The sequence below is a fragment of the Poecilia mexicana genome, unplaced genomic scaffold (assembly GCF_051168715.1).
Source record: "Poecilia mexicana isolate PSO_F unplaced genomic scaffold, ASM5116871v1 scaffold_1, whole genome shotgun sequence".
Lineage (NCBI taxonomy): Eukaryota > Metazoa > Chordata > Actinopteri > Cyprinodontiformes > Poeciliidae > Poecilia > Poecilia mexicana.
This window is the reverse complement of record NW_028263370.1, coordinates 6352919-6378475: the sequence shown is the minus strand read 5'-3', so window position 1 is coordinate 6378475 and position 25557 is coordinate 6352919. Positions and strand designations below refer to the sequence as shown.

The following is a 25557-nucleotide window of genomic DNA, read 5'->3' as shown; positions in this document are numbered from 1 at the left end:
GAAACTTCAATGACACAGTTTATTTATCACCACTTTATCTGTGTATGTGTGCGTGTGTGTGCGTGTGTTTTTCTTGTGTGTTTTTATGAGTGTATTTGCCATATTCATTTATGTATGCAACTTGTTTCTGTGTTATGCATGTGTCTTACTCATATGATTGTAAAACTTCTGAAATCTTGCTGGATTGTTATAGTTTTTTTTTTTTTTTTTTTTTTTCCATCCTGTACATCACCAAATATTCTGCTTGGAAAAATACAATACAAGTCAAAACAACTTAAACGGTGTCTTTGCAGCACACAACAAGGCCTGGCATATGTAAACAGTGAAAAGTAACAATCGTTTAAAAAACATTAACTTAACTGTTGGTTGGCGTAAGGTTTGTAGAATATTCACTCCTCCTTTAAATAAAACAATACACATCTTGATTTTGTAGCACTTTGTATTATTAGATTGAGAGACATAATGAAGTGTAAAAACTAATCAATGGTTACACAGTTTTCAGAAAAAGTATATTGTATATATATATATAGTTTTATATATATATAGATATAGATTTATGTTCATTTATAAGCTTTTAAAATAGTACAATAAACACTTTGCACACATGATAAAAACCACTGAGTGTGTCTGATTGGTTATGTATAGGCCAATGGCATCAAGAGAACCAGATCTCTATGATGGGTCATTACACTTTCTTTGCCGTCAGCTCAGGAAGGACCTTAAGAAACGATAAGAAGCATTTGAAAAATATGAACAAACGTGAAACATTCATTTTCTGGTATTTTATTCCTAAACAAAAATGAGATTCAACATTGACACAGTGATTTGTCCAAATCTCCTTCCTGAAGTGGCTAGCTAAGCTTGAAAGAGGACTAAGCCCAACTCTGGACCACAAGTTCCTGTCTAAAAACTGTGAGTTTGAATATTCTAGAGTCTGCACACTTGAACCACACAGAAAGAACAACAGAAACAAAAAAAGAGAAGGTATATAAAGACAGTCAAGTCAAAAAACCGGAGATACAGAATCTATAGTACTGCACTTGTTTGCTTTTTTTTTTTTTTTTATTCCTGTACATTACTTACTCCTTCGGACTTTTTCTCGCTTTATCTGCTTGCCCAGTCTCTTCTTGTCAGTCTCCTTTTTCCCCCCAAAACAGTCTCTGTACAGCTGGCTTAGTGGTGATTGTAGAAATAGCTAAAGGGTTCAGTGTGACATTGGTTGAAGTTTGTACAGAAGCATTTTCTCTCGATGTAAACAGGCACACACATATTTCTAGAGGCTAACTCCCTCCCAGGAAGGGGATCAGGGGGGGAAATAACACCTCTCTAATTTAATTAGTCCCCCTTACTCACTTTGATATTTCAATTCCTTCACTTTGTAATCTTATACCATTATAATCTTCATGTGGTCAAGAGTTTCACGCCGGTCTCAGTCCTGCTGAGAGAAATAAGGCCTTGAATTGCTCCTTGGGTATCAAGAGGTTTACAGCTACTCAGTAATTATTTCTCCTTTTTCCTCCCTCAGCAGCCACCGCCAAGGTTTCGTTACAGTTCGCCACCCGAGAAAATGAAGTTTTGCCAAGGTTGCTGCTGTCCAGGTTGCCGTTTGTTTTTGTTCTGTTTCACTGTCTTTAGCATCAGTGTTGATGGTGTAGTACATAAATTCACGCTGTCTCCGACAGGTCTACGTGGAATGAGCTAGCAAATCCTTTTGCGGGCTGGAAAAAAAAAAAAAGAAGAAGAAGAAGAAGAAACACACTCGTTAAGACAAATGAAAACTTTTTTTTTTTTTCCCTGCAGGCTTTTTAGTGCCACAATCAACTAGAAATATTGTCTCTTGAAGGATACATACCACAAAGGATATGTGAAGTTATTAATACACCCTAATCGCTGGTCCTTACAGTATGCTACTGTAAAGCTAATTTGGGAATGGAGCGAAAACACGTCTATCAGTCAGGATAAATTGTCAAAACCGTGTGGCTGCTTAATGCATGTGTAACAGATACAAAGAGCTCTAATTGCTTCATTAATTATCAATAAATGGGTCATTAAACATTTACTAAACCTTTTACAAGCGAATCCTGATGATCAAAGGATTACCACAGTAGCGTTCACAGCTATTTTTAAATGCAAACATGACGACTATGGTTAACAGAGTCTCCGCTTGAGATTGCCTTTAAAAACTGAAGAAATTCTAGATTAAAAAGATATGAGATAAGGTAAATGCGAATGAAACGACTCAATTTTCCCCCACCGCAAAGCGTACATCGTGAACAGCTGCGCAGACCGTTTTAATTCGGAGTGAGAAATATCCCGGAATCTAAAGCCTCAATGCTAATTACTTTTCAAACAAGCTGATGTGAAAGTGAAGGAATCGCTTGTCTCTGCTAAGTCACAAAAAAAAAAAAAAAAAAAGTAGAAGACAAAACAGGTTATTGTGCTCGTCATTTACCTGAGAGACAGCCCACAACCAGCATGCAGGATCATGGATGATGGTGGTTAACATGGTGTTGAGATGACTGGAAATGACTTCCCCACTGAATGTGTATATCAAATCCATTTTCTACTCTTAGAGCTAATAGAATATTCATGTAATATGGGAGCTTTGAAAGAATAGGCCGCTTGAAATGTTCTGCCCATCTACCTTTTTTTTTTTCCTTTTATGAAACCCATTCAGCTTATTTGGAAATGGAAATCCAAATCTTATTCCAATGCGCATCAATAAATTTCACTTGGCAAAGTGAAGCCACTTTATTCTCTGCTTATTTCCAACATTGTTGAAAAGAAATTGCGCGTCTGTGACTTTTCTAGCTGGAAAATCTTGAACTTGTGGTGTGAAGTCTTCCTCGTCATCCCTCTCTATGTCAGCTATCGATCCACAAGTAAGCAAGTATAGACACTTGGGTTCCTTTTCAGAGCAAAACGGACTTACTCCTTGTAGAGAAGAAGAAGCGTGGGCTGTGCGCTTCACCTCTTGAGCTATTCAGTAGGGAAGTCAGAATGCTCATGCTCAAAAATTATGATGAAAAAGTGAAGATAGATGTCCTCTACATTAGATAGTCTGTCCTTCTTTTCCTTTCCTTTGTGTTCAGTCAAATTGCATCAAGTATTTAGCTGCTAGTAAAAGTACATCTCAAGAAACCAGAAATCTTTATTTCAGTAGTTCAGTCCAACACTTGAAACTCATTAATTACAGAGATTACCTAAGATAGAGATTACCTGTGATGTTGTTATGGCCTAGTTTCACTAATTGTCCTTCAGACAGCTACTGGCACCCTCTACATGAAGGGTAAGGTTCAAAAGTTATGCATTTAAGCATGTTAGTGGAAGGCAAAAGTGTGATTTAAAAAGCCACAAGAATTAACAGGGAAGTTTTGGAACAATTGTAAAAATAGACTATTTAAAAATTTGTGGACAATCCATATATATTAACCAGACATATTTATATCCAAGATATGGGCTACAGTTGTTGCATCCTACGTGTTACACTAAAGACGTCATCAGGAGGGTTTCACCTTATTAGAGGAGAAAAAGGGATTGAAATGTTACCCAGTGGTACAAACTGTTTTTTTTTTCTTTTTTTAAGGTGAAAACATATTTTTTTTATTGTTTTTAGGAAGAGTAATAAGACTGGAGGTGGATATACACATCCAGTCAGTGAGGATGTGGTTATCAGTGTCATCTGTTGGAGTCGGTTCGCCATGTTTTAGCTGGCTAGAGATCAGTGCAAATTTTCATCTGCTAACAAGTTTTATGGAGAGACTGGCTTCAATTTGTACCTGGACTTGACGCCTGTGCACACTGCCAAGAGTACAAATAAATGCTTTAATGACAATGGTAACACTGCATGACTGACCAGCAAACAAACCATTCAGAATCTATGAAGTACTGTAAGAAGAAACATCACAGCAAAGCCACAGCCCGATCGCCTCTCTACCAGGCTGTAAGGATGCAATATTTCATGTAAACTGAACTATAATAATATACTGCATGTACTGTGCAGGAAATGTGCAGTAAATCTTAACTTCCTAAGAAACTAACTTTAGGATTTTTATGATCTATAAACCATAATCATTAAAATTAGCATAAATACTTGAAATATATTACTCTGTATAATATAGCTATATATAATGAGTTTCAGTCTTTGAATTGAATTACTGAAATACATTGCCTAACTTACTCAGATGATCTTGTATGTCAGTGTGTGCTTTGCACATGATTCATGCAAGTGTTGCTGACCTTTACTAATATGAGCATCAGATAGGAAGGATTTTAAAGGGAGGGGTAATTTGGAGAAAAGGAAAAAAAAAGTGGCCACAGCAGAATAGCACGAGTCAAATTTCTTTTTAGTTTATTTCAAAATAAGTCCTGTGATTACAGGCAGTATTTAGGGGTTATGGAGGGGTTAGGTTAGGTTAAGGATTTTATGTAGGTTTTGGAGAAAGGGGGTATGCAATTAATACATTTTACACTTGAAAAAAAAATCATATTACAAAAAAAACTAAAAAAAAAACTACTGAGACAAAATACAAGAAAATATGAAGCCATTTTCTCGAACACCTTCAAAAGCAGAAGAAATAAAAGTTGATAATCAGCATATAAAGTCCAAATCAGAATCAAGTGGTATATTCAATGTCCCCCTCCTTTAGTTTCTATACTGGACCAGGCCAAAATCGTAGGGTCCCAGTGAGGTTTCATACTGATACTCACAGAGAAAGGTTGGTTTGTACGGTAGGGTCCCCCTATCATACTCTTTCCTCTCTAGCGTGCTGGAGCTGTACTGCTGCTGTTGCTGATGGAGGTGATTTTGAAGGCTGTGGTGTGACTGTGATCTTTGGCCGTCCTTGCCAAAGGTGGAGAATGACCTATCGTTGGACGAGGCGGTGGAGGAGGTCATTGTGAGTTGGTCGGATAGGTTGACGGAGCAGGGTACCTCAGTGTCGGGTAGCGTGGCGTCCATGCCAGGGACGTGCAGATTGCTGCGGTAGTCCGGCCCTTGGCGCCCATCTGATGGCACAAAGGACGGCATCCAGCAGCGGTCAGAGTGACCCAGGGCCTTGCACTCCTCTGTGCAGTTGGAGAACAGGTCAGCACCTGCGGAGAACATTCAAACAGGTCAGTCTAAGGTGGAAGCAAAACACATGAAGATTGAACATTATAAATCTGGCATTGAGGATTAGGAGATGACAAATAGAAGGAATAAGACACCGTGATATTTAGTGGTGGATAAAAGTCAAACTGAAAGCGAGATGATAAGAAGACACTGTGAGAAGCAGCAGGAGCTAGCAATCCTTCACCAGTGTCAAAAGCAGGAAACGTGCAGTAGCATTTACTCGTCAAAGGACAGAGCCAGAACTGATCAGGAGAAATGTTTGCTTTTCTCCTCACCCCTTTCATTTAGAAAGAAAAAAGCAATCAAAGTGATGCGAGGTAACAAAAGCACTTCACCACCCTCACCACCCTGCTCATCTGTCATCCTCTGACACTCATTTGATTGTGAAACACCAAGAGACAAAACATGAATTCATAATCCCCCCCCAAAAAAAATGACAATCACTGCAAGGAAATGTGACACAAAAGTGAACAAAATACTCAGTTGTTTAATTCCACTCTGTCAATCATCTTTAGAGAAAATGACTGACTGTAATAAACACAAAAGCTACAGACAAAAAATTAGAACAGCAGAAAGATGATCAAATTAATATCTGAAATTATATAATGGAGCACCGAGCCATGAATGGGGAAGAATATTGTTAAAGAATATTAAGGGAAGTGGCAAATTGGAAAAACAGAGAATAACAGACATAAATGGCCAGAAGTCTATGTCTGCTACATGGCTGGACATGATGTTTGCAGATCATAAAACTGATCTGTAAACATGTAAATACTAAAACAGACTTAAACAAGTAATGGTTAAACATTAAGCCAGAATTAAGAAATAGCTACCTAAACAAACAGTTTTTGGGTTTTTTTTTGCACCTTTTGCTGTCTTGCTGGAAATGTTGTCACAACACCGCCAGAAATTAGGTGGGTAGAAAATGTGATTATAGTTGTTTGATTATAGTTGAGCATGTGATTATAGTTGTTTGCTAGTTGAGACTCTAACATACTAGTAGGCAGCTTCTCAAGTCAATGCTGATGAGGGAATCATCAATACTGAATTCCACTTTATTACGTCAGAATATACTGACAAGCAACAGCTGCAGTAGATACAAATGGAGACAATTCCACTTTGGTGTGATCGTCTGACTGGATCTGATTCAACTGTGAAGGTTTCAGGTTTGTTAAAACATGGAAGGGCATGAATCAAACTTTTTGCAACTTTTCATTTCTAGTAGTGCTATGACACGGCAACATAATATCAGAAAATCCATTTGATGATGATTCTGATAAATACCGTGATGAATATAAGTTGTGATAGATTTTTCTCACTCAAACTCTTTCCTCATGTGTACTTCGACCACTCTCTGTGACCTCTAGCATCATGGAGCTTGTAACTTTTGGAGGTTGTGGGAATCTACTGCATTGACATTCTACCCAATAGGCTGGATACTATATTGGCAGGCGTAGTGTGAACTTAAATCATTTGAAGTATATTAGCCATTTCACTGCATTCCAAACAGCCTGTTGGGGAATTAATACTGCTGCAATGACTATAGGTTTGCAATACATACAGCAACTCGCATCCGTAATTGAGAAATAATCATCCATCCATCCTTTGTTTATATCTCATTTTCTCCACAGGGTCACATGGGACGTGGTACCGATCTCCAGCAATCATTGGCAAGCCATGATTATAAGAATTAAAAAGAATAAATAAAATACTTGATTGATAACTAATTATAACTGAACAAGTTGGGGATGATAAAGACAGGAACTCTGGACTCCTCATTCGAAAAATTTGTAGATTATTAAAACTTACAGAGAAAGAAACGTGGGCAATTTATAAGGCTGCCTTAAAGCTGATTGTGCACGTTGAATCATTTTTCACTTTTGTTTCTTATGTCAGATTGGATGCCACTGCTCTACTTGTCTATGTATTTCAGACATGCCCCTTCTGTCTGATGGCAAGCTTCAAACTAAGAGAGTGTGGAGTTGCCCATCATGCGCTCAAAACAATAAACTCACTCAACTTTTACCGCAAGCTCTCTGGAAACTTGCTGGACTGCATATTTTGCTCCTAAGACTACATCTAATGTACATATATCTGCAGATATTGATCAGCAAATGGGTAAAAACATCAGTAATTCAAAGTAGCTTCACCTTTTTTTTTAATCCAAGCACAGACTTGAATGTTAAAGACGGAAGTAGACCAAAACAAAATTTTTAAAAGTTCAAAAACTATCATCTTCACAAAGCAAAACCAATGAACATATTAACTTTGATTTAACTCTTGGTGACATTCATTAGATCATTCTAATTTTAAAACTCTTTCAGCAATTCCCCAGCACTTTTATCTTCCATTACACTGTCAAAGAACTGCCACTGTGACTGATTCTGTTTTCTGTGTTTGTGTGCATGGTGTGAATCTAATGTGGCAACTAATTGAGGCCCCCACGGAGTGCAAGAAAGGCAATAAGACTGCACAGTGGACATAGAGCCAGTGAAGACACACGGCTCACAGGCAGCGAGGGCCAAACAGGCTCAGGGAGCCATCGATTTCACAGACAGCAACGACAGGCGGGAAAAAGGCGACAGCACAGCAGGAACCATCAGGAAGGAGAAGGGAGACCTGCGCGGTCACAGATGGATAGAGTGATGGTCAGATCAAAACAGATGGAGATCAAAGAGGGGTTAAAGAGGCGGGCAGAGCAAGGAAAGACTTTGATTCAAATGAAAGAATGTTAGAAATATCTCACTACGTGTGCGCGTTTAAACAGGCCCGGATTGGCTAATCGGGAGCACCGGGGCATTCTCCGGTGGGCTGCTGTGCAGTCCTGCTAAATGGTCTATGTACCCGTACTTGTACGTGTTTATCAGTTCCAGAGTCACTCTACATTCAGTCATTCACCCATTCACATGCACATTCATGTGTGGATGATAGCAAGCTACTGGACAGGAGCCACAACTGCCCACAGTGGCAGTGTGACAGGACACCAATGCCACCAAGACGTTGTCATCACCACCAGAACAAACTTGTTTCCTCTCAGCCTCTTCTCGTAAGTTACATGAACATAAATGCACTGCATTGTACCCTGTATCCTGATTCAATATGCCTGAATGAAATAAATGGTTCATTAGCAGGCGTCTGCATGCACAGGTGACATGCTGAGAAGTTTCAAATGTGAGAGAGCTGTGTTTTATCTTGGGCATAACTCAAACCTGTAGGACAGCAGTGATCTAAACCATGTCATCATAGTGATGGCTTCGTGAAAATTTTTTTTTCTTGTTCTTTACAATCATGCAATACTTTGTTTTGCAGTACCACATTAAATCTCATAAAAATGAAGTAACATGAGAAAACACAAACTTGGTTCAACGGGTGTGAATACTTTTGGAATGCATTGTAAATATATTGGACTTTTGTCTGTAACAGTTTTATAATGGTTAAGAAAATATGGAAAAACTTAGGGGCTTGTAGATGTAAAGACATACCTTCCTTATTTCATCACAAGATTCTCTTTGAACCTACGACCTGCATCTACAATCCTCTATTATTTACTTGAGTAAAACATGCATAAAAAAGAGGAGATGTACAAAATCTCTCATTCATAGCTGGCAGTTGCTTTCTTCTCTCTTCTACCCAACATGTTGCATTTTATTTTTCACTTTTTTAAGACATCTCATACATATTCAGTTTGTATGCCCTTCTCCCATCCGAGAGTGCCACACGACAAGCACAAATCGGGACTTTTGCTGCCAAAGGTTCATCCCAACCTAGTACACAAGAAATGCCGCTCAGTAGAAGCAAGAAGGGTGGCTGGAAACGTGGAGAATATATATGAAGAAACCTCCGCATCTCCAAGAGTCAATGCTGTTCTGGGCAGCTTTTGTAAATGCCAGCTATGTTTTTGAGAGCCATTTCCTTCAACATACACTCTGATTCACCTTTTATGCTGATGTATATTTATAGCATCTTTAAAGGTTGGATGCATATAAATCATTGCATTTCTTTAATGCCCATCAAGCTGTTGGCCTTTAGCCTTTCTTATAGACTTCCCACAAATGCATGCACTCTCCTGACATAGAGGACATTGACCTCGGGTCCTCCTGTCATCTCTTTGCCATTGTGCTGCCAAGGTTTTCTGGAACCTGCGATGTGTGTGTTCTTCTAAATTTGGAAGCAAATCAGCAGAAGGACTAAAGCACAGGTGCAAAACTAACAAAGGCCCGTGCAACTGTGGAGAAGGCAGGAACACTTGCACCTGGATGTGACAAAGCTGTTGTTAAAACCTCTACTGCTTTTTTCATCACTGTAAAAAAAAAAGACACAATAGTTCCTAGCTTATGATGCAGGAGTAACTGTAAGCATAAATGGCATCATTTTGGGAGTCTATACTCCATTTGACTCTGTGTTTAGACTTGATAAGCCTAAACTATACATTTCTGCACTGAACAAATATTCTCTAAACGAGAAGATTTTGTTTTGTGAAGACATAAAAAAAACAATAATTTTCAAGGATTTCTTGAGCCTAGGGCACCCCAAAAATTTAGACAAGTTAGTTCATTACAAAATATTGTTTAAATCTATATCTAGATATCTGTATGGAATAATTCTTATCAGTTGATTATCATTTAATTCTTGATATTTCTTATCACCAACTATATTTGTTCTATTTCATTTATTCTTTCTATTTTTTCTGGGAGGCAGTCTTGTGTGTGTGTGTGTGTGTGTGTGTGTGTGCGTGTGCGTGTGTGTGCGTCTGCGTGTGCGTGTGTGTGTGTGTGTGTGTGTGTGTGTGTGACGGCAGAAGGAAGGGCACAAGCCACCTCTGAATGAGCACATTTTACATTCACATTTATTTGTAAATTTATTCCGCATCTATCAGTGCCAACTCTTTATCAAACTTAGAAAATGTCACATCAAAGCTCCCAATCTACCCAGAGAAACTTAAAAATAAATATTATTAACACCTAGGTTTGGCAGCCAACTCCCACTTGCATGAAAAGTACTTCCTAAACGTGAGGATATGTAAATATACATGAGTAAACAGACAGACAGGCTGTGCTCACATGAAACCGAGTGGCTGTTGATCCCCATGATGCACCTTTTCCTCCTCGGGCAGGAAGAAAAACAACAACCAAAACAGTGACTAGCAATGACAGGCCCTGCCAGCAGTCTCTTCTCATCGTGACCTCAACAGGCAGGAAGAGCACATGCTTGTTCTCTTTTTACACACACACACACACACACACACACACACGCACACACGCACACACACACACACACACACGCACACACGCACACACACGCACACACACACACACGCATGCGCAGGCATGCACGATCTCCGAAGAGAAGACGCAAACGAAAGCACACATTATAAACACAATCTGTGTGTTAATAAGCAATCAGCACTTCGTTTTTTCCCCCCCCACTTGCTTATTTTCTACATTACATCTCTGCATGTTTCTAAAATCCCATGTCGGTGCCATTTGACTAATTGCGCCGTCTGATCATACCTCCAGCGACTTGGAGCGAGGAAATGAGGGGAAAACAAATTTCAGGGGAAAAAAAAGAAAAAAAACATCAACTCCATCTTGATATTCACTTTGTGGGTATATTGTGCATATCTTTTTTTTTTTTTTTTTTTTTTTACAAGCATCCAGTTTGTGTTTGTTTCTTCCTCCAACTGTATCAGTCCATCTGCGTCTTTTCTTACGTCCTCTGTCTCATTTTCTGGAATATTTAATTTTCACTACTCATTTCCTTCTTCACCCTTTAATCTCTTTCCCTCCTCCCCACCTAAATTACCCCCACGTTAGAGTTTGTCTTTTGTTCCCTACTTCTGCTTTTCATCTTGTTTTCCACAGCTTCAGAAATAATTCTGACGCAAGACGTGACCATTTGGACAACAACAAAGGAGCAGCACAACTTCCTGGTGAAGTCTGGCCAGCAAAACTGTGATGCGTAAACCAGAAACCTCCTTGGACCAAAACACACCAAGATGGCCTCCACTATATCTACTAATGACAGCCAGATAAATGGTTCCCAGCTATAATTTTCACTGTCTGCATCCCAGTATCTGAGCCAAGGGAGAGCCAGTAGAGCAGCTTCCGTGCAAGTGTCAGTTTGATTAATATTTCCTCTTTTATACCGTTAGAGCAAAAAGCTCAGGATGCCCATTGATTATTGATACATGCTTTGTGTTCTTTATAGCACTCCTCAATAAATGCAGCAAGCTGGTGTGCAGTGATGTAGGATTTGCTTGGTTTAATACAATTCAGTTCAATTCAATTTATTTATATTGTGCAAATTCACAACAAATTTCTTCTTGATGCACTTCACAAGAAAAGTCAAGTCAAAAGGCTCCATTGCCCAAATAACAGCAAACACAAGGTCATAAACCCTGTAAACCCAAAAGTAACAAATTAAATTATATGATGATTTCAACAACCTTAATTGTCACTATAAATATATACATATATATTTAACTTGGGTGGATAGGAAGCCTTTTATCATCCTTACCCTCATCAAGATGTTTCAATATATACACATGCATATACCCATACATACACACAAACACACACACACACATATATATATATATATGCACATAGCTTAAACAAAAAGGCTAACTACAACCAGTGGGTTCTTTCTGTCTTCCTGACAGTCCACCGTCATCGGGATGTTTAGTCAATAAACAACATTCAAAACGGCCATAGCAAAACGATGCACACTAAGACAGTTTGGTTAATTGCTAAAGAGATGCTGCTCTTCAATCTAATTGAAAAGCCAGCATTTTGATAGATGCTGCAAACATTTGAGACCCAACACACAGTTTTGTAATTTTACACTTTTTTTCACAAAAGTTCTAACTGGAAGTATTTTCACTGTCTGAGCCTAATGAATAATTTATTTTTAAAGGGCAAGGTTGTTTACAGAGACTTCATAATCCATTTGAATTGTTTTTGGTTGGTTTATTTATTTTGAAATGTCTCCCAATTCCAGTGTTAAATGGATTTCTTTTACAAATTAGTTTATTGATCTTTGAGAGGGTGTACTTGCATTACTACGCCATTATCATCATATTAGTTGAAAACAGGTCTCAAAACGACAACATTACCATTTGTCGCGGTCATTTCCAGGACAATTTATTGTCCAGAAAAGTCTGAGAAGCATACACCCACATATCAGTGGTTCAATGAATGCAGTCACAGTATTGCATTATGTGAGTATTGGGAAAATACTACTCCAGATCACATGGCAGTCAATCAGTAAGTCTGAACCTCATGCTGCATCAGCTCCTTTACCGATTTCAGCAGGCAGGGTGGTTTAACTGATAGTAAGAGATTTACTTTCTGATTAATCTGACTAATATTTACAACGTCTGACCACTTGGGTCAACCAGAGAGCTCTGACATTTCATTTGTAGGTGGTTAGTCAATTATTAAATTTAAAATAACATAAAATTCTCACGGAAAAATAACATACCGGTACCCATTTATGACTATGAATTCCACAGCACCGATCCCAAAATACACACAGCAAGCGTGAGAGCAAGCGTTTATGCACACACAAATGGCTGCCACGGGGGATTCAGGAGTTTCTCAAACATGTATGGAAGAATCAAGGCAACACTCGTATGTTTTTGATGAGGGAACAAGATAATAACACGATATAAAGCACAAAAAAATATATATATTTTACATAATACCCTCTGACCCCTTTAAAACTGAAAACTAAGTGTCTCTGCATAGTTTTTTTAAAGGCATGTTGCTTCAACTTGGCAAGCATACAGGGTAAATATACCTATTATTTCCATCATTAATAAAGATTTTATTGTTTGGAAACATTATTCCTGTCATAAGACATTTTGGATGCATTCATCATCTCACAACTCGCTTGATTTCTTCTTAATAATTAGAGCTTTTCGACTTTCTAAGTGCTACAAATTACATTTTTTTAACCAGTCACACAACTTTAACCTAAATATTTATGCCTTTGCCTACTTTCTGTCTTTAACTTCTGCTTAACTTTTAGGACTGGAAAAAAGGGGTGTATCAAAGCCCTGTTAGCTAAATTCCTCTGACAGCGTAGTGACACGGGGAACTGCAACTCAGTACACACCACTAATTCATAATCAGCCGTCTAATACACCGTTACCACAGTGATTTAATTGTACCATTTGTCACGGCTGTTGTTCGCACCAAAACAAACGTCATGATAATGATCGTTTCCAGTCTCCTTCCCGTCTCACAGCCTTCCACAGCTGATTGAACATTTCGAGGTGTCTATTTTTTTCTCTCTCTCTCTCTCTCCCACCTTAATTCTTCATCCGGTTTTATCTGCCACCTATTTTTCTGTTTTGCCTGCTCACTTTGCTGTCTTTTTCTAGACACAGGATGAGAGAAAACGGTGCCTAATTTTGGAAAAAGCAGGGTGGAGAAGTAAAAGGTGTGGCGCTCAATCAATACTGTTTTGGCTCCCGATGCAGCGGTGCCTCGCTCCAGACACCAGCTTTCAGAAAAGCCATTTGCTCACATTTTCAAGGTATACCAGCCTCACAGGCAGTGTCCCTTTGATTTAAAACGACATCAGGAGACTTATTTTCTAAAGTGTCAGACGAGCGGCCGAGCGGGAAGCTACGACAGGTGTAGTTGATGATATGCCAACTGGAAATGGTTTCCCCCTTGATTTGAAATATTCCGAAGGTGCACCAAAAAGGGGAGAATGTGTGGCATGTTCCCATGTGGAAACCTTGCCTGTAACCCTCCTTTGATAATTGCTATGCAAAGGATCTGGAAATGAATTACTGATCAGTGGAGTGTTACAGAGAGCCAACGTGTGAGGGAGACAGAATGAAGGATGAGACCCTGACAGAAAACCAGGAAGAGAATATGTGTGTGTCAGCCAAGCTCATGGACCTTCACACCGAGAATGAGAGCATGCATATATTCATATGGAATACATTTGAGCTTATGCATGTGTGCATACATACCAGTCTGCCTTCTCAAAAAGTCACTTCAAAAATTCATTAATTTATTTATGGGGGTAAGTTTTACTTACTTACTTATTTATTAATTTAGTTATTTCTTTCATACTGGCTTTTTCAATTTGGTTACCTTAAGAACACAGTCAGGACAAAGTAAAGTGTCTTGTAAAAGTCTTAATACGACTTTTGTACATTTTGAAACATTACATACAATGTATTTTAGTGGGTTTTTATTATGGCTGGGAATTAATTTAAATATTTGTTGTTTTTTTATATTAGATTACAGAACAATTTTAATTGCATTGTGAAATTTAAATCCATATGTCATCTTCAGTGCAACTGAATGCAGCCCATAATGATTTGCCGGCTACGTAATCCTGCCCTTTCCTCTGCCTTGCTGGTAGTGGGAAGCCATTTATTGACGGGGGTTATGTCATTCAACAGTGGAGGATAAGACAACTATAAGCACGGCGAACTCTGCTTTTAAGAAAAAACTTGATAGACGACTGTTACCACAGAGGACTAACATTTAAAATTTAAACCCAGAGGATATCAAAGATGGAACCAGACATACCAACAAAGTAAGAGAAACATAACAAAAGAGCTGAACACGCTTTTAAAAATTCTAAAATTTTGTCTCTGTTTTTACACTGAATTTTTGTTTAGACTGGGGGAAAGAGGTCAAGAAATACTCTTAAGTCAATCAGATGTAAAAATCCCAAAATGCAACTGGCTGTGAAGAGTGACACAGATAGAGGCTGAACACCTCTGAATATACAACTAATACAATATAGAAGTAGCCTTTTTTGGCTACTTGGAAAATATAGCAGAAGCCTATTTTATATGCAATTATGTTGCATGATTTACAAAAGTGTGAAACTTTTAAATGTAACTGCGTCTCAATCTCTATTGGTTGGATGAAAGTCAAGACACACCACTGCTCATTATAATCCACAATGTATTAATTAAAATTGAAATATTTTGCCTATTATTTTATGAACTGGTTGAGACATACACCAACAGACTCGAAGCTGTTATTACAGTGACAGGTGCTACTATAAAGCATTGGCTCATGGGACTGATGCAAGTCAAAACACAATGACATTTGCAATTATAATCAGAATAATTATGGAAAAGTTTAGGAGATATGTGTAGTTTTGCAAAGCAACGCACTATGTGCTATAAATCCTATGAGAAAATCAACATTCCCATTGCATTCTGCTAATAAATTACTCTGAGACAACCGAGCAGTGTCTGTGTTATGGAAATACTGTCTATACCAGGCACAGTTCCAAGCAGCACCTTCCACTCTCTCCTCTTACACTTAATACATTCAGGCCACTTCGGAGCACCATTTCAAAGGAGAGTGCCGTTGCGATACAGACATTATCACATAGACCTGCTTTCATTAGACATACAAGCACACACACACTCAGGTTACATTTAGGTATCAGGCACACACCTACACCTTAAATCAGACGGTGGTATGCCTTTACACCCACACAGACAAACATACAGTGCCTGGTTTTGTTTACAGAAGTGTGTGAAACTCAAGTGTCCGTCTTTCCAAAATACCAGTCGTGTGGTATTACCTCCCGTCGAGTGCTAAGCTGTTCTCTTCTAAATCCAACATGAGGAACAAATGTTGGTTTCCCTTGTATGAAATACACAGTCGAAGCACCAACTGTGTATACTCCCCTGCTTGTGCCAAATGAGCAAAGCACTGAGCCAAAAAAAAAAGAAAGAAAAAGGCTGAAGAAACATGTCATTGGTTCAGAAGTATAATGCCTGTCACTGTGCTCCAAAAGCTAGCAAATTGGAATTCAAGACAATTTTCCACCTAAAATAAGTGTTATACTACAGTCTCGGGCATGTCTTGAAAAATCGTGTCAGGGCTGAGTTCTTCCTAAAGTTGGAGACTATGTGCTAGGAGGACATTTTAAGATGTGTATTATATTTCCTCCCTGTTATCCCCTCACTTTCTCTGTGTCCTTGTGTCCTGAAAGCCTATGCAGAAACAGTTTATCACATAAAACATCTTTAAACACACAAATATATATATATATATATATATATATATATATATATATATATATATATATATATATATATATATATATATATATATATATGTTTAAACATCAGCCTTTACATCTATTTCACTAAGCAATGAGCTCCTACAAAAAAAAAAAAGAAAGACAGGAGACTTGGATTTCTTCCAAAGCTGCATTTCAGTTGCGCATAGTTTGACCTTCCCAACCTGTTTTATAAGCGAGGGCAGGGAGTGACACCAGTGCTGCATACCCACTCTTTATTTAGGCTCAGTTCATTAATAATGTCAAACACTGCAGAGCCTAATGAGAGGCCCATTCACTACCCAACAACGCCTATCGGATCTCCTCTCTATTTGTATTCCCCGCACCGCTACGATATTTGGCAAGCTGTGGTCTAGACAGGGGTCTTACATGCGTCACGTGGAGCATTCCCTCACAAAGAAAGGGCAGTTCAATATGAAATTAGATTTTGTATTGCTCCACTTTTTTGTCTGACTCTAGCATGATCAATAAACAGGTACTAACTAAATAGAGTTTTAGAGAGAATGAAGAGAGGCTTAAGATAAGATCTGCTAACCTTCTTTGCAAAGAAATCTATCATGCTGTAAGGGCAGATAAGGAATGAGGGTCTGCAAATGAACCCCGGGTGGGAACATAGGTGGGGGTATGTAAGCTAATTCTGGCATTTTGGCTTTATTAAACTCACGCTGAACATACACAAATCTGGTAAATCAAAAAAAGAAGAGGGTGTAAAATAAATAAGTGTGCCTGAAAAGTGAATCTAGACGAAAGGTGTCTGAGGTCAAATAAAACACTCGTAAGAAAAACGATACATATTTTAAAATTATCGTGAAAAAAAAAAGTGCTTTTGTTATCACTCTCTCTTACGGCGGCGACCCTTAGTAAAATCTATTGCAACAGGCTCTCCTCTGAGGTCACTTTATTAACTATAAAGCAATACCCCAACCTCTGAATGTCTTGCCTAGAGCAGTTTTTAGAGGATGCAAAAAAATGGAAAGGGGATACCATTGCACGCCTACAACAACATGGTTGTCCACCAAAAGCATTAATCAGAGAAGTAGCCAGAAGAGCCATGGTAACTCTGGAGGCACGCAGGGATGGGTAAGTTGCTTAGCGTTTGTACAACATATTGACTCTAGGGTTGATTGAAATGCTTCTCATTACATCAATTCAGCTTTCATGCGGTTCATTTTCTCTTGACTGAGCCTATTGATTTGTGCAACTAAAGCTCTGTGGGCCCCACACAGCCTCACTGCAAGTCACTGTCCTTTCAGCACCACACTACTGAAGAAGCAAAGGCCAAAGGGAAGAGATTTCCACCGATACTCTTTTCGCCAGTCTTTTTGCAAGGCTGTGAGTTACAATCAACACATCTGGGGCCTGTTCATACCAGCCAGTAACCTCTGAGCTCAGGGCCTACCCGCACATCCTGCAAATTAAGGAAATGAAAAAATCAGCGATCCGCACCAACAACTTCACATTATCCTATTCACAATTGCAAACTCACAATGCTGAAACGGATCAGGGAGGTGTGTGTGTGCGTGTGTGTGTGTGTGTGTGTGTGCGTGTGCAGGCGTGTGTTTGTGTGTGTGTGTGAGGGCAGAAATGGCGGAGTAATTATTATGAGATGTGGATAAACTCACCGGCTGAGTGACCCCGGTTTGTTGCGTCGTGGTCGCTGTCGCCCTGTTCACTGTCGCCGTGACCACTGTCTTTAGAACTGACAATGTCTGCCTCTTGAAATGCAGAACTACAAAGAGGTCCAGAGAGGGGATGGGGGGAGCACAGACAGAGGAAGAATGAATATGATTGTGAGGCAAAAGACACACAGAGTGTGGAGGAGAATTAAATGAGAGGGCAAAGACACAGAGAGGAAGAATCAGAAGTCAAGACCACGTTAATGCGGTCACGGTAGCCATCAAGAGCCTAAATTGGATGTTACACATGGCAAGTAATGAAATCCAGCATTAGAGCTTTAATAGACGCCGCTGTGTCAGTTATGGGACTCATGCCAAATTGAAGATGAACGTTATGGATATGTTGGGAACAGTACAGGCTCTTAAAACCGCAATTAACGATGTGGATACTGATGGGTGTAGTGCTCATGTTAGAGCTGGTCCGAGGCTGTACGGGGCCCCAGGCAGAACCTGATTTGGGACCCGTCCAAGTATCCTCAGTCACCAAATCCAAACAATGTTCTCTTTATATATAGATATGTAATCCGTGTTTAAATCTCGGACATTATGCATCTAACGTAGCTACTGTTATAGAAGCTTCTATTTTATTTTATTTTTTTACCTTTTTGCTAGTTGGATTACTGTTCTACATAAAAAGGTGGAGCATAAAAACAATTATGTCACTTTGAAGACATTAACCTTTTCAACAATAAATAAAATATTGTAAAAAGACTGCAGATTTACAAATTACACATGTGTATATTGTGCGTGTGTGCATGCGTGTGTGCGTCCTCTGGTACTCCTGGGTGTCCCCTGAAGCCTTTGGAGGCCCTAAGCAGCTCCTTTGTTTACTTATGCTTTAGGCTGGCTCTGGTTCATTTTATAGATTTAGGAAGAGACTACGCCAAACAAGTTAGCATCCCATTTGCAGCTTATTAAGTATAACTTCATTCAAAAAATTATCTTGACAAAGATTTAAAATAATTCTTTACTGTTTTCACAACCTTAATAAAGGTTTCAAAAATCATGAAAGGTTGGAAAATAATTATGTTTGGGTGGTGGAGCTTTTAAGATGGACTCCATGTAAAATGGCATCCAGGCAGAAAAAAAGAGATAGAACACCCTCGTTTTCTTTTTTTTTTTTACAAAGTTAAATATGGTTCACAGTTCACAAACAGTATTTTACAAAAGCTGTCCTTTATGTAAAATAATGTTGCTGAACTTTGACTGCTATAGATAGTGTAGTTTTTAAGCTGAGTCGGATGTAAGATGCTCTGAAACCAGAAATCCTCTAAAAATTGCTATGAATTATTTAAATACTGAAACAAAGACAAATAGAACATGCAGTGAACTTATTATAATATTGTTCAGTTCTAACATAGGTAGGTGTTTTTTTTTTTTTTTTTTTTTAACTAGAGTAGACTCAAGAAAATGTAACGAAATAGCCCTTCAGCCAAGCGCTGCATTTGGGAGGTTCAAATCGGATACTGACTTCAGTGTCATGAAGAGACTGTGGATCAATGACAGCCTGTTGAATGTCTTGTGATGATGGATCACAAGACATCATGGTGGCGGTGACTAGGCCAACGTGAAATGGGATGAATGTGTATGCATGCATCACATCGTGTGTTTTCCCACTACCTGTTGACACGCCTGGGTCTGTCCACCAGATAGCTGAGTTCTGCTCGTTGATGTTTTGTCTGGAAAGCCAACAGAAACACAGATGTGATCACAACCGATGCAAACAGGCAGATGATTCAAATGCATAATCACAGATTAAGACTATAAAGATAGAATGTGAGACTGAGTCAGGAGAAGCTCTGGTGGAGCTTCTCCACCAGACGTGGGTTACTGATTATGTGTGCATTCACTTGGTGAGAGTCGGCAAGAGGAGATGAGAGCAAGGGTTGTGGTGGGGGGAGTAGATTAGGGAGGCGTAAATGATTGAGACGCCTGATGCTGAAACTGAACAACCTTTGTTCACGGTGCTGGCGTGCTGTGTCGTGCGCGGAATACTTAACACACAGAGGACTAGGGGATGTGACTGGCTGGACTGGCTCAACTCAAGCCAAGCAATCAACAAAAAAACAAACAAACAAAAAAAAAAAGCCACCAACTCTCTCTGCAGATCCATGAGCAAAATGCACAAGTGGTGCCACTCTTGGGGGTCATAAAGCCTGATATGCATAACAACTTTTATAAATCAATGTTAGGTAATAAATTACGAGCTTATATAAGTGTCTGAATTTGCATAACAAATCACCCGAAACTTATCATAGTAGTTGCATAGCAAAATACCAAAACAAAACTCACACAGTTATGGGTTCTGATTTTCAATGTGCCCACCCGATTATTTGTGGTCCCCGTCCGGCCTGCCATTTCTGGATACGCCCCTGGCCCAACCTGAGCGTGTCTCCGTTTCTGCATCAGACTGGATTCCCCCAGCAATACCTTCCTGTTGCATTGTTCCGGCTAATTGTTGTAATGCTGCACAAAATAACTAACTTACCATGCGTTGTTTGATTGTACTTAGGATAAGAAATGAAAAACCATGTCTAAATGAAAATGATCATAAAAAAAAAAAAAAAAAAACAGTCTATTCTATATGTGTTGTCATGAGTTAAAATTCTAGTCTTTGGTGCGGTGTATAAAACCTGATACTACATAAGTCTATTGGATTATAAAATACCACTTGAGATTTAACAACTGACATGTCCAATCACCATTACCCATAACAATGATTAAAGGCCACTGAGCACAGTAGCCAAGTCAATTGGAGAACCCTTTTTCAAAAGACTTTTACTTTGCGTGATCTGAATTGACAACGCACTTTAACCGAAAGCAAACGCAGTTGGGAAGGTCAGCCCGTGAAAAATGCTGTTTTCCACACTTTTAATACATTTTACGCATGGGCGTTAGGTTGATTCTGAGGTCACAGTGTCTGCTCTCTTACCTCACTGGAGAGAATGCTGCCGTTAGATATAATGTCCGGTTGCTGATCACTGTAGCCGGTCACTATTGCCCCGCAGGGGTTGGTGTGATCAGCGTCGTTGCTGCGGGAGGGGCTGCACGGCTTAAGGAACATCAGATCCGTCTTGGCAGACTCCGGTGTCAGGCACACCTGGTAGCAATAGGAGTTTTGGTTTTGGTGGTGGTGGGAGCCAAACCCGCCTCCCACGCTCCCCACCCCAGACTCCTCCACTGGCACCTGCCCGACGGGCCCAACTCCCGTGGTCACGTTGGTGCTCTGAACCAGCATGATGTCGGATTTACTCAGCTTCTTCTGCTTCCTGCCGCGGCTCTGCCTGCTGCAGCAGGAGCCACAGCACAGGCAGCAGTCGCCGGCCAGCAGGCACGTGTACAGATTGAGCTTCTTGTCCTTTTGACAGCGCACGGCCAGCACTATCATGGCAAGGAGGAATATAAAGGACACGGAGCCCAGAGCGATGATGAGAATCAGGGTGAGATCAAGAGAAGTCTCTTTAGCCTTGGAGGCCGAGCCGCGGTCCCCACTGCGGCCCTCCACCACGCTGTCCACTAGTATTACGCTCACACTGGCGGAAGAGGAGAGAGGAGGCTGCCCGTGGTCCCTCACCCCTATCAGCAGGTCGTAAAAGCCCTGTGGGTCCCGCTTGGGGGAGATCCTGCGCTTCGTTCTCAGCTCCCCGGTCCTCCAGTCCATGCGAAACATTCCCATCTCATTGCCCCGCAGGATGCTGTAGGACAGCCGTGCGTTTTCGCCGTCATCTGCGTCCATGGCCACGATGCGCGTCACCAGGTATCCAGGCTCCGCGGAACGCGGCAAGTGCTCTTTAGCCGTGCCGTTTTTACCTATAGGGGCTATGACGCTAGGAGCGTTGTCATTTTGGTCGACTATGATCACGTTAACGGTGGCATTGGAGAACAACTCGACAGCACCTGAGTCCTTAGCCTGGACCATGAAGCTGAACTCTTTCAGCTGCTCATAATCGAAAGAGCGCAGCGCGTAAAGGTAGCCGGTGTCTTGGTTTATGGAGACATACGTGTCAACAGACATTCCCTGGATGTCACACTCCAATATGGAGTAGGTAATTAAAGAATTCTGTCCTATATCAGGGTCCAAGGCGGTCACTGCGTGAATGAAGGCGCCAGGCACATTGTTCTCAGTCACATAGACGTCATAAACAGCCTGCGTAAAGCGGGGCGCGTTGTCGTTCTCGTCAGAGACGTGCACCTTAATTGATTTGCTGGTGGCCAGCGAGGGCTGACCTTTGTCGGTGGCCACGACTGTGATGGTGTACGAGTCCGTGTTCTCCCTGTCAAGCGAGCCGTCCGTTACGATGGTGTAGTAATTTTTAAACGACGACTTCAACTTGAAGGGGACGTCGCCCATGATCTCGCAGCTCATCTGACCGTTCTCACCGGAGTCTCGGTCCGAAACGCTGAAGAGGGCAATAACGGTGCCCGGGGCGTGCTGCTCGCTCACAGACTCAGTTACGGTGCTGAAGCTGATCTCCGGTGTGTTGTCATTCACGTCCACAAGTTTGACCAGCACTTTGCAGTGCGCAGGGACGGCGTTAGCCCCCAGATCTTTCGCCTGGACGTTGATCTGGTGCGTGTTGCTCTCTTCGTAGTCCACCTCGCCGGCCACTTCTATCCTGCCCGTTCTTTCGTCGATGTTGAACAAGTCTTTTATCCGCGGGGTGTTGTGGCTGCTAAAGGAATAAATGATTTCTCCGTTTAGTCCCTCGTCCACATCCGTGGCGTTTAGCTGGATGACTAGGGTCCCCACGGGTGAGTTTTCCCGCAGGTTAACAGTGTACACGGACTCGTCGAACGTGGGAGCGTTGTCATTAGAGTCCAGAACTTTAACTACCAACAGAGCCGTTCCGGTCCGCTGCGGGACGCCCCCGTCCACAGCCGTCAGCACATAGCGATGGACCGCCTGCTGCTCTCTGTCCAGCGGCTTCTCCAGCACCAACTCCGCGAATTTGGTCCCGTCGCTCTGCGTCTGCACGTCGAGGGAGAAATAGTTATTGTTGGTTATAGCATACGTGCTGAGCGCGTTGGTGCCAACGTCGGGGTCGAAGGCGTTCTCCACGGGGAAACGAGTCCCGGGTATGGCGCTCTCAGATATTTCCACGAAAATGTCCGGCTCCGGAAAGCTGGGCGGATTGTCGTTGACGTCCATCACCTCGATCTCCACGCGGAACAGCTCCAGCGGATTCTCCAAAAACACCTCCAGGTGCAGCAGGCACGGGATGGTCTGCTTGCAGATTTCTTCCCTGTCTATTTTCTCCTTCACAACCAGAGCGCCGTTCTCCAAGTTCACCTCCAGATAAGGTGTCCGCGAACTTGGCACCGTCTGGAACCGGCGAGCGGAAAGTTTGGTAATGTCCAAGCCTAGATCTTCTGCGATATTCCCAACTACGGTGCCAGGCTCTTGCTCTTCTGGCACGGAGTAGTGCAGCTGACATAGAGCTCCATTCAGAATGGAGAGCAGAAGTATTAACCAAATCATCTCCCCTCTCCCTCTCCAAGTGAATATCAATGCAGAAAAAAAAGAAAAAAAAAGTGTTATTCCTTTTTCCTACAAGATATGTGCATTTCCAATCTTCCCTGGCAGGAAAAAAACAGCAAAACAAGCTGCAACAAGGCTGTCCGAGTCTAAAAATCCCCTCCTCTGCCTCGGGTCAGTGGAACATTTAGTCGTTTCTGCTTTGAGAAGTGCAGCCATTTGATCCGAGCTTCTTAGTTTTAATCAATTCTGCACCCGGTCTATGAGTTTTTGGTATCAGCGCACACAGTCGCAAGCTTGAGCCAACATTCCTTGTGCGCAGAACGAACTCCCCACTTCACTGAAAAGTCAGGAAAAAAGAACATAAAAAAACTTTTAAAATCCTTGTGCTGAAAAACATTGTCAAAAAACGAGAAGTAAATAAATAAAACGGTTAGATCTTTTTTTTTCGTTTTCTTTTTTTTTTTTTTTAAGATGCACGAACAATGAGACTTTCTCTGTGAGGATTTAATCACTGCGCCTTAGCGCTCAAAGCGGATGATGCTCTCATCTCTGCTTCTGGAAGCCGAGTGTGAGCGGCGGGGCTGGTTTTGCGCACAGCTCCTTTCCCCAGCAGCCAATGATATTCTTCAAACATCGGGTGTAATGGCACCTGATTGGGGCTCCGCGATGCCAGCTAGAGCGCGCGCCGGGCCATCATAACAAAACCAGTTAAAGAGCCGCTGCGCTCCTCTTTCCTCTCTTTTCCTCTCCTCTCTTCCACTCTCATCGCCAGGCGCAGTCCCGGATGTGGCAGGGGAATCAAAAAAAGTGTTTCGCACCCTGTAAATTAGTCAAGTTGGATATCAGAGTTTATTACCAGAACAGTAAAATGTATATATTTAAAACGATTTTAGGTGTCAGAAGGATGTTTTTTTTTCTCTCTCTCTCTCTCTTCCTATTATACAAAGAGTTCTCAGTTTGTCAGACCGGATACAGATAGAGTTTGCCCTTGACGAATCATCCCGCTGTTTGATATCAAAGTGCTGCTTTGATACCAACACATGACTCAGAGCGCAGTAAGAATCCCCATGCACAGCCAAACATGTAAAAATGCCTGCGCAAGTAAAGACGGTCCGTGACGCAATACCCCACTGTGCAGCGTGGCCATCCTTCTCTCTTTCCCACTCTTTTTTAGAGGAGTGTCCATTTGGCCCCTTATGCAGAGCATGAATGAAATACTCTAAAGTCAAATCTCAAGATGTTATCACTGCAGGATCATGTCAGTAGTTTTAATTCAATGTAATGGGTCGTTTATGTTTCAGCCCTACCGTGTTACTAATACCCTGCAGCCTATTAGTTCCCCCCGTTTGTCCCCATTCTTATCATTAGCCCCCCACCCCTCGGCGTCACATGCTGCCCTAGGATAGCTCAGTTGCATCATCCGCTAATTTAATTCATGAAGAATAAATTAAATATGCTAATGGGATAGAGGGGGTCTAACTAGTTGCAAACAGTTTGGGTGATGATGATGATGATGATGATGATGGTGACTAAAAGACAAAAAACAAAGGCATAATTGAGTCTAATTAGCATAAGTCTCAAATTCCTAATGTAATAGACGGGAGCACCACTATATCGGCCATAATGCAAAACGACGTGTCCATTGTGTAGTGGATTAAACAGCGATTCTGCATCTTGCCATACAAGTCAGAAGAAACAAAGAGGACACGTTAGATGAATTTCCACCCATGTCTGAGCCGGAGCTGTGTGACTGAATCGAGCTGACACCAGAGTCGGATCTCAGAGCTTCCCCCTCTCTCTCTTCTACTCTGTCTCTCTCTCTCCCCGCTCTGGTGCGCGTTCTCGTCTCCCCCCCACACCCCCCGTCTTTTGCGCGCTCCATCGTTGTCCCGGTCAGAGTGTTACAGAGATCAACGTCGCCCCCTGGCGTTAGTCCGCTTTTTCTGGGAACAAAAAAAAAAAAAAAAAGTCCTGGGGAGAAAAAGGGTTCTCCGCAGGAACATAAAACTAAGCATTATATAAGGGAAAATAATAAAAAAAAAAATAACACAGGTGCTGATTGTTAGAAATTTAATAATTAGGATATACAAGAAGTTTTAACTGCATGATCCCAATTAATGCAAAAAATAGTTACAATTAATAAAAACAATATCAATATTTATGTCTATCTGGAAAAAACAGGAATAAAGTGTAATATTAACAGTAGAACA

At 41.0% G+C, this 25557-nt stretch overlaps 1 protein-coding gene across 2 annotated transcripts; it reads right to left on the bottom strand.

The window, feature by feature from the left end:
* LOC106920558 (protocadherin-10-like) lies at positions 1 to 25557 on the bottom strand. 2 transcript variants are annotated; one of them, XM_014991645.2, is made up of 5 exons: positions 20801 to 25557; positions 19489 to 19547; positions 17815 to 17921; positions 4711 to 5094; positions 1 to 1718 (listed from the first exon to the last, which is right to left on the bottom strand). In XM_014991645.2, exons 1-5 carry the CDS (start codon positions 23345 to 23347, stop codon positions 1699 to 1701), a joined length of 3117 nt encoding a protein of 1038 aa, XP_014847131.2. In that variant the 5' UTR covers positions 23348 to 25557; the 3' UTR covers positions 1 to 1698. The 2 variants fall into 2 exon arrangements, with proteins under 2 accessions (XP_014847131.2, XP_014847130.2); XM_014991644.2 differs by lacking the exon at positions 1 to 1718 and having other exon boundaries at positions 3563 to 5094.

Excerpts from the sequence above, each read along its gene's own strand:
- LOC106920558 (XM_014991644.2), bottom strand. The coding sequence starts at position 23,347 with ATGATTTGGTTAATACTTCTGCTCTCCATTCTGAATGGAGCTCTATGT. Across the intron at positions 19,548-20,800 it reads GCAGCATTCTCTCCAGTGAG|ACAAAACATCAACGAGCAGA; the intron begins GTAAGAGAGCAG and ends TTGGCTTTCCAG. Across the intron at positions 5,095-17,814 it reads AAACCGGGGTCACTCAGCCG|GTGCTGACCTGTTCTCCAAC; the intron begins GTGAGTTTATCC and ends TGTTCTCCGCAG.